This window comes from Liolophura sinensis, chromosome 1 (assembly GCF_032854445.1).
Source record: "Liolophura sinensis isolate JHLJ2023 chromosome 1, CUHK_Ljap_v2, whole genome shotgun sequence".
Lineage (NCBI taxonomy): Eukaryota > Metazoa > Mollusca > Polyplacophora > Chitonida > Chitonidae > Liolophura > Liolophura sinensis.
In genome coordinates, this window is record NC_088295.1 from 28,488,098 (window position 1) to 28,501,345 (window position 13,248).

General features: G+C 37.5%; 1 protein-coding gene across 1 annotated transcript in view; it reads right to left on the reverse strand.

The window, feature by feature from the left end:
- Positions 1–13,248, reverse strand: part of LOC135465780 (intermembrane lipid transfer protein VPS13A-like) — a 94,870-nt gene that overhangs the window by 36,405 nt on the left and 45,217 nt on the right. The window contains 18 exon segments of the mRNA XM_064743121.1: positions 15–227; positions 907–1,120; positions 1,695–1,823; positions 2,385–2,563; positions 2,769–2,865; positions 4,605–4,766; positions 5,318–5,434; positions 6,185–6,459; positions 6,886–6,989; positions 7,330–7,499; positions 8,355–8,539; positions 8,876–8,960; positions 9,183–9,330; positions 9,647–9,867; positions 11,049–11,060; positions 11,644–11,721; positions 12,453–12,587; positions 13,022–13,060. Of these exon segments, the coding sequence (XP_064599191.1) occupies positions 15–227; positions 907–1,120; positions 1,695–1,823; positions 2,385–2,563; positions 2,769–2,865; positions 4,605–4,766; positions 5,318–5,434; positions 6,185–6,459; positions 6,886–6,989; positions 7,330–7,499; positions 8,355–8,539; positions 8,876–8,960; positions 9,183–9,330; positions 9,647–9,867; positions 11,049–11,060; positions 11,644–11,721; positions 12,453–12,587; positions 13,022–13,060 (2,563 nt within the window).

Genomic DNA, 13,248 nt, shown 5'->3' on the forward strand with positions numbered 1-13,248 from the left:
GAGGGTGTTCTAACCAGCATGTACATGAACCGGCCCCTGTGAGGTCATAAATACAGGCTTGTCCAGCCCGGGGTCAAATGTGTCATCGTTGTCATCAGTCTCACTGACATCAGCATCACTGCTGTCACTGGAGAATATACTACCTAGCTTGTTTGTCATAGTGTGAATGAAGCCTTCGGGTTCAGAGTCCGATTCGCCCTGTATACTGCTGTGGTGACTCACGGAGTCTGAAAATCATTGGCAGAGGGAGTCAGAGCAGAGTGAGGACAGTAAAACCGAGACTGGTCATCCAGGTCATGCAGTACAATGTACATCAGGCATAGCCCTGACGCAGCAGCACCCAAGGTTAGGTTTCTGTGATACAAACACATATTTAATAGCCCTCATCCCAAGATAAAACTGGAATTACAGTAAGAGAAACAGGGAAACAAAGCTGCCATTGCAATCAACAAGGGATTTTATCCTTCAAAATGTAGCCTTACATTCCTGAAATTACACATCTGGAGAGAAAATCCTTGATATTTAGTTATAGTGGAAGCAAAACAGTAAAACCAAGCTCAAAATGTGACAGATCTCTTCACATTCACAGATCACCCCAAGCCTTCATACCATTCCCAAAAGGTTTACACCTACAATAAGATCAATGTCATACTGATCTTTTAAAGTCATTTATGAGTAATACACTCACTGGACAAACATGGCTATGAAATGTTACTTTACATTTACTTGTAAGATGGCTAAATGTTATGGGTTCATCACATATTAGTTTGACTTTGTGATATACACAGTAACAGTGTGGAAGGATGAGTTGTTAAGAACCGACTGGTGCCTGTATTTGTCCGTGAATCGCTTCTCAGATGTTCACTTTAGTAATCAGATTCTTTAATAAATTGAACATTAAAATACCATAGCTCCTGTCACTGCCATGTCGCTGCTTGTAAGGAATCCTGTGACGAATGACGGTCATCTCAGAGGAGGAGTCTGTCTCTGCCTCAGAGCTACTGGAATGAGCGCGAGATTTGTGCATCAGATACTGCACCTCATTTTCCATGCCATCCTGGAGGTCAAAGGTCGTCTCCTCATAGTTACATGTGATAGGATGACTCTTGGCTTTCACAATCTATTCGGGCCAAAAGACAAAACATTGTCTGAAAACGACATTAAATCTTCAGGTACATGTATGGTTATCTGTCTTTGATTTGTGTTAAAAATTTTATTTCATAGGTTATTTTTTGGCCTCAGGTTCATTTGCAGCATTGGTCATGTTAGTAACAGTCAGCTGAGAACAGTGTTTATACAGCTTTTGTGCTGGTTTTACATGAAGTTCATTAACGGCCACTAAACACAGTTAACATACACATTCAGCCCACTGTGCGTGTGAATTAAATGTAAGCACCGAATGTGGGGAAATTTACAACTTGCTTGTCACAGGTCAGAGGTTTATTTCAGGAACTTGAGGTTACATCCACCAATATTGCTGTTGTTGTATAAGTGAAATATTCTTGATCATCACAATCACAACACCCCAACACCATCACAGCCCAAATAGAAACAACCACGAATCTTGCGTTTTTGACCTGAATAACTGCAATGAATGATTAAAATAGATCTATAATCATCTGGCCTTAATTAAGATGCAAATAACCGTTAAGGTAGCTCTATTAACATTGATAACGATCTTAAAGCCATCTAACCTTAATGAGGACCTCCCAGGGTCTGTAAATGTTCTCACTCTCCATGACCGGCTCTATCAGAGGTTCCCACACCCCTAGGTACTCGTTAAAGAAACACATCTCCAGGTGAAACTCACCCGATATCTGAACCTGTCAGAAAAGCAATGCAAAGATGTTAAAAACCATGATAACATTACCTGACTATTTGTCACCCAACAACTAATACATTCATACTTAGGGCATACAGTACCACCAAAGGGATACCTTTTAATGTGTATTTGTGACCCAGGCCCAAATTGAACACTGCTGTCTATTAATTTAAGAGAAATGCTTTACCAGTTTGCCCTCAAAATGCATTGCAATTACAGGAATGAACAATTTACTATAAAACCTAGATCAGAAAAGCTTTAGATGGTTAATTTCCCCTTTGCTTCAGATTATTAGGTCATGCAAAAGCCAGAATAGCCCAAAATGCCCATGTACAATGGACGTTCAAAATTCTGTAGTACCTTCCATCACAGATGTGTATTTCACCATTTATTGTAAAGCAGGTGATCCACCTAGATGTCTAGAATAGAATGAATGCGCTAAACAAGCCAGATGATGTTTGGCTCAGATTTCAAAATATAATAACTTGCTTCTTGTCACCAAGCATTAAGTACTTCAAGTGCTGCAATATGTACAGAGAACAATTGTTCACATCCAGCTTACCTCTTTGGACCAATCTCTTATCTCTGTATCAAGGGACGTTCTCAAGCACAAGATTGGGACATGTGCATCCAGGTTCTGAACCTCAAAGAACACATTAACCTCTGTGATGTCTAACTTGAACACCTCAATAGGAGATTTGATCGGTTCAAAGGGTGATACAGGTTGCTCGTCAACTTCATCTGGAAGAAAAATGAAGCAAAAACAACTGATCAAAACCACAAGGAAGAAAATTATGTAAATCCCATTTTAACTTCACATCTCGTGAATCTGAAATACTAAAAGTTTCTGTTTGTGTCATGTAAAAACATTTATTTCATTTTAGTTTATCTTTGGAAATTCTAAACAACTTCACAAATATGTAGCTTTAGTTAGTGTTTAACCAACCTATTCTCTCGAGCCATTTTGAAGATGTGACTGGTTTGACTCTCCAGAGATCTTCCTGAGATTGTTCCTCATCAGTGCTGCCCTCTGGAGGCGTTCTCTGAAACAGGAACAGACAACAATGTAAGTACGTACCCTGCTCCCATAGCCCCAAAACTTGAAATAACATTTTCTATTTCAAGTCATTAACTCTTACAACACTGATCTCCTAGTAACGGCATACAATGTAGTTCTGATAATGCTGTGAACATAGTGGTGCATTGTCGTAGACACCCAACCAACCTCAATATCAGACTGAGATTAGGACAAATTTTTCTTCCATCCGTCTTCAATTACCCCATATCCCATCATACAAGAACTGTAAAATCAGCTAAAGGAGAAAAAAAAACATAAAAACAATGCCAAAATCAGATGAAAGAGCATGAAAACTTATTGGAAATATGATCTTCAATATTTTCTTTGATTTTTTTTCTTTCAGGAGAAAAGGGTATTTAAAAAAAAATTTTGTTTGGGATCATGTCTTGGAAAATATCTACTTTGTACAATAATATTCTAAACAACCTAATGCATTAAATTGAATTATGTTTATGAATATATTAAATATATAAATGTCATCAAAACCCAAGCTGAACACATTTGTTGGCTGAAAACTGTATTACATTCTCATTTATAACATTATTATGCAAAAGAAAATATATACCATGAGATGGTCTCAAATATCGCCAATAAAAAAAATTTCCAGTGTCTATTTCTCTTAAAAAAAAAAAAAAAAAAAGGCCACAATTACAACTAATTTTTCACCATCTTTAATATGTTCCAGTATAATGAAAATATTCTGTTACTGAATATGTTTCTAATTCTAACACATCTGTCACATGCCTACTATGTTTAGACGTTGACTGCATATATCGAACTGTAATGTATAAGCAGTGACTTTTTTCATGCGACCCAACATTGTTGTCGAAGAGTAATGTCATAGTGTTCAGCAGGGTTGTTCCTACCGCAGGGAGGATAAGTTGGTATGGCACCCAATTTAAACATATGGAAACCAATTATATGACGTTATCAACATGAAGCCGTGTGATCTATATGTAAGTCAACATGTTTAACTTGAGGGAAGATTACCTACCTTCTCTGACAGATCTGTGTATACTTAGCAACCACGAAGTGTAAACAATGAAAAGCAACAGCTAAATTCTATGAATATATATTTATTTCAGTTTTTCATGAAATCTTGACGTTCAGTCAAAAACGCCCAGTATTTGTCATTTTATGTGTCTTTGCCAGCGCCCACATAAAAACTGTAAATCTATTTCCGATGTTTGGCATGGCACACTGGGAGCACAAATATCAATAACAGTTTACCGGGTCCAATCACTACTGTTGACTGCTGTAGCTTCTTGTGTATCACTTGTTAGCTCAATATCCCGTTCAAGATTGCCGTCTGTCGAAATTTAGAAATGTGTGAAACTCATCCAACAGCCAGCTTGGACATATCACCTGCCAAATGTAGTATTCTCTTTGGTTCTCGACATGTGGACCCTGCAGTTCTTTTAGTGGACCCTTCCATGGAGCGATCACGGCAAGAGAAGTGTAATCAGCATAAAGGGGTGAATAGGTATCAGTTTGAAAATTGAAAGGGTGTAAAAACTGAAAATAAGGGTAAAATACATGTGAATGGGTGATGTGTTAGAATGGAAATAATGGCTTCATTCACCACACATGTTGTGATAACTGCAGTAAAGCAAGGAAATGTCCACTGCTTTTGGACAAGGCAGCAGGAAAGAATGAAGACATTATTTCTTAATTAATAAACTTTTCAATAAGCACTGAATTTACCTGTTCCTTTGGCCACTGTAGTACTGTTAACACCTCCAGGAGAAGCCTTATGATTGGTGCAGATAGGTGGATGTCAAACTTGGTCAGCAGAGCGTTCATCTCCAGCCTATTTTTCTCTGGTCTAAACACTCGGCTAAATTCCACATTGCATGGTAGTATAATCTAAAACAAGCATTGGGCAATTATAAGTTAGATGTCCATGCAGGTATACGGTATCTTACTCATCCCTAATTATGTATATCCTTACATCTTAAACCTATGGCAAGTTTTCAAATAATAATCATCCATATCAATGTAAAATTTTACACCACAAGGTCCATTATTTGGCAAAAATGTCAGGATAATTTAAATCTCTGTTTAAATTGGATCATTTCATTTGTAAGGTGAGTGTTGATTTCTGCAAAGAGATGCATGGCAAGTTTGAGGCAAGTCACGACTATTATATAATAGGGTCATTCTTAAATGGGTTAGCTAGTGACCTCCCATTGGTCTACCGTAATTCCTCAACTGTTTTGCATATACAAGAGCAACTTTCAGTGCATTTATGCACTTTTATCATTTGATTTTGGCGATAAAATTGCACTGGATGAATTGCGCAGTTCCAGGGCTTCATAAAAAATATACTTTTATCAGTCACTGAATAATGCTTTCAGCATATACTCGAATAAACACCTTGCAAACATGCAAAATGGTTGAAGAATTACGGTATATACCTTGGCTGAGCTTTGGTCTCCTCTTCCATACACACAAGATATCATCTCCAGGCCCTCCAGCTTAGCAGCCAGGTGCTCCACACAACCATGATTGCCGTATTCCATGTCTATGTCAGCCTACAGTAACAAGCAATGCATGTACCAAATCAGATAATATACATTATCTTCTAGATGATACTACATGTATATGTGTACTTTAACTAACCTCAAGATTACAGATGTATACACACAAATCTCTTGAACAGCAAAATCACACAGGAGCCTAAAACTTATGATGTAACCTAGGAACTATGTACTCACACTGTCATATATGAAATCTCATAAGAAACATACCTTACATGTAGGCGACTTTTTACCAAATCATTTCAGTAAAAAACATAAACAACTGATAAATTTCATGAAACAAGGATAATAATTACACGAAGACACCAGAGTGTCAGATCTGTACAAAATATTAAAAGATAAAAGGTTTTAAGACCTTGGTAAACAAGCTACTTTTAAAGTGTTTACATTTGAGTAGAAATATATAGAACTTACAAATGTAGCAAATTGATCTATAGGGTGGGTGGAAGGGGTGGAGTGTCACAAAATGAATCTGCGCACAAAATCGAACAATACTTACCTCAGTTATTGCATAAAAATGAAAGACAAATGAGAACCAAAAATATCCAAAACTTATGCACCAATCAGGCTGGTATTTAAATTTCATTTGATGTTCAACAAATTTTTGCAGTTTATTTTGTGTGGTTTTTCTATGCAAACAAAACCTTTCCAAATGGACAGACAGACAGACAAAGGAGCAGACTGAAAGTAATACCCAGCACATTTGCTGAAGAAAGGAAAAAAACAGAAACAATGCATGTTTACCCGTAGCACCAAAACTTGACTGTATTTGACAGTTGGTTCAGCAAAGAGGACTATCTCTGGTTTCTTTATCTTCCCGTACAGCGTGAAGGAAGACTCAAAGTTCTCCTGTCTCTCCGTCTCTTCCTCGTTAGCCTCTGTGTGCGACAGGCTGCGCAGGAAAGTACGTGTCACTTCTGTTTCCGTCTTTGGTGGGATGGCTTCACTAACGAACTGTGTCAGAAGCTGTATGTATGGTATGTTCAGGTTCAACCGAAACTGTTCTACTTTAAAGTCAACTGCAAAAACACATGAACAAAACATAGCTGTAGACATACAGAACTTATGATGTACATTTTGGAAACCCACTTGACGCAAAGATTTATTTGATTAGGACTTAAGGCCGTAGATATTAAACATTTCACTACATACAGGTGGTGAGGTTTACAGTTGAGGGAAACCTGAAAACCTCCAATTTAAATCCACAGAGCACACAACCTCTTTAGTCAAGGGTCAACTCAAGAATTACCCAAATGAGTTATCAAGGGCCCCTTAAGTTATATATTACTTTGGAAAGATATATATATTTATTTTTTTATATAACAAATTAATAAACTAAATGCCATTAATATAAACAGACGGAGAGAAAGTTTTGCTGTTTATTTATGCAAATATAGTAACTACCTTGAGTTCACTGTATTTAACAGATATCCATGACGTCATACCTTTGGTGACTCCATCATTGGTGACTTTGTACATGATGTCCACTACAGGGGCAGAATCACCGGCACCTGATTGGTTGGAGCGTTTCGGAAGCTGCTGTATTATTCTAGAAGAAACAAGATATAAACTTGTCAATCAATACATGCTAGATAGTCCATGATATGGCTAAGAGAAATATGTTAACAACATGAGGTGAGGGAGATAATCAAGTCAAAAGCATTTTCTGAAGCATCTAAAAACTTGTAGGGGCAGGAGTTTGCACAAATTTATTAACTTTACTACTACATGTACTTAATTTTATGTGAAAAAAAAACACTGCATTCAGATTCCGTCACCTGACGATTCCATAAACTTAACTCAACAAATATTCAGATACTCTGATAAATAATAACAATTATTGCACGTTGAATAGGATTTCAAAATAAGGCAGAGTTAAAATGACTAACTTTTTGACAACAATTTCACTATTTGGTCGACTGTCTTCCATGGAAATGGTTTGCAGCTGAAAATTTGCCATCATAGCTCCATCTCCGTGTCGATTGGCTGAAACCTCCATTTTCCGCATCTCAAATTTAGACAAGAGCCAGGTATTGCTTGAAAATGGCTCATCATCAGGCTGAAAATGGAAATAAAGAAGTTATAACACTAGTCTATTCAATCTGGACATACCTAGGTTAACAACTTTCACGCCATCAATAATTCCACCTTTGTTACACAGAGAAAAAAAAAAAAAAATGAAATTAACTACATTTACCTAATTTTGTTGTTTAGATTTTCCTCTAATCATTCAGGCATGAAATAGCCCTTGAAAGTACAGTCAGTATCCGTTGGGGCTCACAGTCGATGATAGATGACGTAATCAATTGTGGCTAACAGTCAACGCCACATGACGTAATCAGTAGTGGCCAACAGTTGATGACAGATGACGTAATCAGTAGTGGCTCAGAGTCAATGACAGATGACGTAATCAATTGTGGCTAACAGTCGACGACAGATGACGTAATCAGTTGTGGCTAACAGTTGACGACAGATGACGTACTCATTTATGGCTAACAGTCAATAACAGATGACGTAATCAGTTGTGGCTAACAGTTGACAACGGATGACGTACTCATTTGTGGCCAACAGTTGACGACAGACGACATAATCATTTGTGGCTAACAGCCAATGCCAGATGACGTAATCAGTTGTGGCTAACAGTCGACGACATATGACGTAATCAGTTGTGGCTAACAGTCGACGACAGATGACGTAATCAGTAGTGGCTAACAGTCATTAACAGATAACATAATGTGTTTTTGAATGGCATAGCATCAGGCAAAACTGAAAAAGACGGAAAAATTGCATTTTTTTGCATTCATCCAAGACTTGCAAGTGGGCTATAATTTAGGTAAGTATTTCTAATAATTTGCCCCTTCTTTCAAAATCAACTGGCTTTGAAACAGGGTGAGAGTGTTAAAAAGATACTGACCAGATTAAGGTCTTGGTGTTCATCATAGAGAATGACAGCCATCCCTTGTAAAGTCAGCCCAACACTGACAGCTGGAGTGGCAGGTTTCTCCGTTGTCACAACAATCCGATGTTCCACCACAGGTGTGGCTGAACCCACACTGCCAGAGGGAACCACTATGTCCTTTGGGGCTTCTACAACTCCAGCTGAAAAAGAAAACAAAAGACATTTTCATTCTTGGTAAATTTGTGTCTATTTGTGTTTATAAGCTTCAAGTTTAAAGTCGTTTGCAATCTTCTTTCAATCACATCGTCGCACTATCCCATTAACTCTGAACGCCAAGTGAAGAATCTACAAGTTTCTCTTTTAAGGTCTTACGTGTGACCAGACCCAGGATTAATCCTGGATCTATCACTCCTGAGGAGATCAATCCAAGACAAACACTCAAGACTTGTTACTTTCATTTATGTGGCCTTGAGAAAATGTCGAAGAATTGCAGAGCTGGAGAAGTTGTTGTGATGCAATGTAGGTGGAGAACTTACCTGGAGAACTCTGCGGGGCCCCTTCATTGAGGTTCTCTTCCCAAATGCCCATCAACAGGCGGACATCACTGGGCATGAGGTTAATCTGATAAAACAGGTGTACAGAGGAAATCTTAGCCTGCATCAACACGAAAAACTTTGTCCTTTACTGATAATTATTTGTCTTTAGTCAAACAATGTACAGGTTATATTTTTACTCAATGTATTTGCAAAACCATGAATAGCACAGCACAATATAACTAAATACAATAAGCAAACTGAAAAACAAAGACATACTGTAAATGAAACAGTGATGTCTGAATCTCACCTTAATCATTTCTAGATGAGCAGCAATATCAATTGAGACATCAGCTACCACTGGGTGCATGGCTTTCTTGGTGTCTGCCTTAAAGCTGATTGGCTCCAGCACATTGTGACGGACTTGCAGAGAGTCATCTGTCATGGACATGTTCACACTGGTCAAAAAGACAGGAATGACAATGAAGAGGGAATAAAATGAGTATGACAAACTTTGAAACTTTGAGACTTAACTTTAATGCTCATTTATCACTGGCTTTTTGAAAGAACATGTCAACGGTGTGTATATAATGAACAGAACTTCAACTGCTCCTACAAGATTGTTTATTAAATTTTTCTCTGAAATATGGCAAAGCATCATTTAATATCAAACCCGTCATACATACATGTTGTTAGAGGCAAAAGATACAAGTAGATGTACACACATCACTTTCACAAAGCCTCTTAAAGCATTGTGAAGTGGCATTATTTTACCTTGATGCATGCAGAGAGTCCAGATTCATGTAGAAATGATTCCATTCTTGTTTGAGGTCACCACCAAGTTCCTCCCACTCAAAGTAGTTCCTGATGCTCAGATCGCCCAGTTTGACCATGAGCAGGTCAGGTGACTGAGAGCTCTGAGGCACAAGTACTGTAGGTGTGCGGATATCCACGATTAGCTGAATGCGCTTGTTCTCACTCTCAATAGACTCCACCTACAATACAACAACAACAACACCTCACACACATATCATAGGTTCTTTGTAGAACACATATTAAAACAGAACTGAACCCTGTTGCCACAAATTAAGACACGTTTTAAGAGGGAACACATGCGTATCAAAGCTTCAGCAATTATTTGCAGGCAATTATGTTATTTTGTAGCTCATCATATTAGCACATTATGGAAGCATTCATGTATCTACACATACAAGTACATACAACAAGAATAAGTTATTTTGTAACTCATCTGCGCCTACTTGTATGAAGCCCACTTAAAGTTACAAATATGTAATGGCCATGACAAAGTAATGCCTACTTTGCTGGTTCCTGTGGTAGTTATGTCCTCTTAACGTTACAAGGGCTTCATACAAGTGGGCCCTAGTTGGTAAATCATAAGCTTTCATGTATTAGACAATTCACACAAATTATCACAACAACAAATACAAAGTGCTAGATAAATTTTAATTATATCCAAGTTGTAAATGTTTCACATTAACAATCTAATACTGGACTTCAACAACATCTCCACTTGGTTCATGGTGACAAATCTCCATGTTACCACTTCTGCCCTTATGTGGTGTTTTACACCATGATGCAGTGAAGATTATATGACTTTTCTGACAATGGCCAGGTTCATCGGTGGAGAAAACCGAAAACCTCCACAGCCACAGCCAAGCTACACCAGAAGAGGAATTCAAAGGTACTGCCTCATTATTCCGAAATTAGTCTTTAGAATTAGAAATTTGTTTTGTTATATAACCAATTCCTAAGTACAGACAGCACTGCCCCACCATAAGAACATTGGGACTGCAGGGTTGAAGGAGATACAGGAGAGAAAAATGTCTATATCAAGTACATTACAGGAGGAATTAACTTGTCCTAAGCATATGAAGTGACGCAGGTGTGTGCCATGCTGTATACAGGTTGAATGGGAAAGTAAAGGCAAATGCTTTCTCTTTGGGACAAGACTTGTAAATATGTGCTACTATTTTGGAAAATTCTGAAAATTAAGGAGCAGCAGTGATATGCAGGGTATACAGGCTGAATGTAAGAATTTTTCCTAAGATTTAACTGGGGTAGGTAGATGGTGAGAACACGAAGATGTTTTCATGGGATGTGGGAGAACGGGGAGGGGAGGGGGAGTTAAAAAGTGAGCTTTTTAACATAACATTACCGGGTCTTGCATCTGTTCAGGTAAAAATTAGAAGGTAATAAAATTATGGGATGTGTATACAATGCACAATAAGTCTGTGCTACAATGTTAATGGTACAAAAGGTGTCACACTAGGTTAACATCAAATAAATGACCACGAATACATGTACGTGTACATAAAACATATACCAATAACCAACGTTACAAAATCAGGAGTACGGAATGTATGTTAGAATCACCTGTGCTTGTAATGTGGACATGTCCACCGAATTATCCTTAGCCCAAGTTGGGCAACTATGTCATTTCGCTTTCATTTTAACAACATGTACAGCGACACATCTATTTAACAAATACATAACTAGTAATTTTAACAAATACATAAGCAGTAATATTAACAAATACATAACCAGTAATATTAACAAATACAATATATTTTTTAAAATTGTACCATACGTAATTCCACAAAATATGCTCAAGTCACTGACAAATAAAAGTATATGTGTTGGAAAGGAATGCAATCTAAAATCTTTTTTCTATTTTACCGAGATTAATGTGATCAATTACTCTGATGATTTAATTTGAGATCAACCTGGTCCTTGCTTGACATATTCTTTACCTGTTTCTGAACTGTCTCCAGGGCAGCCGTTTTATAGGCCTCTGTGACCTCTGGGTTCAGGAAGGGGTCAAAGAACCTCTGAAATACACATATAATTCAGTAGCTCTGTCATTTTCAGACCATATCACCACTTGGTGAATCATCATCTATATTAGTATGGAAGATGAAGAACACTTTTGATACCAACAGAAGAATTCCAGCATCACATGCTGGCTTTAACTATAATATTCTTTTCTCTTTCTATTATACATCAGGGGGCTGTGGTGGTTAGCATGACAGCATGGACATTCTAGCTGGCCATTGTTCTTGAGTACAAGCGTAAAACACCAATCAAATAAATAAATAAATACAAATCATTATTCACATCCATGAGGTAAGAGGAAAAATTGAACTGTATGAGTTTCTCAAAAACTACCTTACAATCTTGAATATTAGTAATTAATTATCCCTTAGAACTAGAGTACTTGACACTTCTTAGAACTAGAGTACTTGACACATTCTTGAGAGCAGCAGGATATTTCAGATTTTTGAAACACTCTTACAACCATGAAATAATCCAAACCATGCTCCAACAAATTATTTACAGCAATGTAATGTTCTACATTATTTGACACACTGGTCTGAGCAGTTATTTTAGATCATTTGACAAATTACTTTACAGGAAATATTCACATCAAGGAGTACCTTCAAAGTGAAATTTCCACCCAGTGGTCTGATGTAAACACTCCAAACTAACCAGTTTGTTCTGCATGTACACAGTTAAATGTATCAAAATGACAAAAACAGAGGAGCCAAGTTTGCTGCCTTACTGTGAAATCCCAGAGAACTTTGTTGAGAAAGACGAACTGTAGTTTTCCAATCCGCAAGCGCAGGTTGTAGTCCAGTGCTGGCAGGACAGGAGTATTGGCCAGTCCATGTGACTTGGACTTCTTATACATCACAAACTAATGGAAGACACACACACACACAAAAGAATCATTAAACAAATGTAGTACTGTATTTCACCTGAAGTTTGGTACATAAAAATGCACTTTTAGAAGCACAAGAAAGCCTTATACACATGCTTCTTTGTATGTCAAGACTGACGTGTTTTTAACAGAAAACTTAATCAACTTTCCCCCCAAAAAACTTTTGGGTGGCCCACTAAGGAGGATGAATCGAGCAGAATCAAGGAAAATTGCTAAACTTGAAATAGGATAATTTGTGCCGCAGCATTGAATAGATCTCAGTTCAGGGATACTTTTGTTTTCAGTAGGTTACAACAGCTTAGTACCTTACACATAATGTAAAAGATTAGTAATGGAAGGTTTTAGTATGCTACATTCAGGACCAAAAGCAGAGTATTAATGTTTTAGATAAAACAACTTTACACATGTACCTTAAGATCAAAGACACTGTCATCCTCAATCAGGAGAATCTATAAAAGAGATGAAAACAAAACCGAATGCACGTATGGATATCAGTATATATGATGTACATTTAAGCAGGCAGAAAAAAACAGATTAAAAATCTATGGGTCCTTCCGGGCCAAATCGTCTATACTGCCTCAGTCAGGTTGGGTGTTAAACTCCATATTGAACAGATATACATGTAGGTTTGGCATCA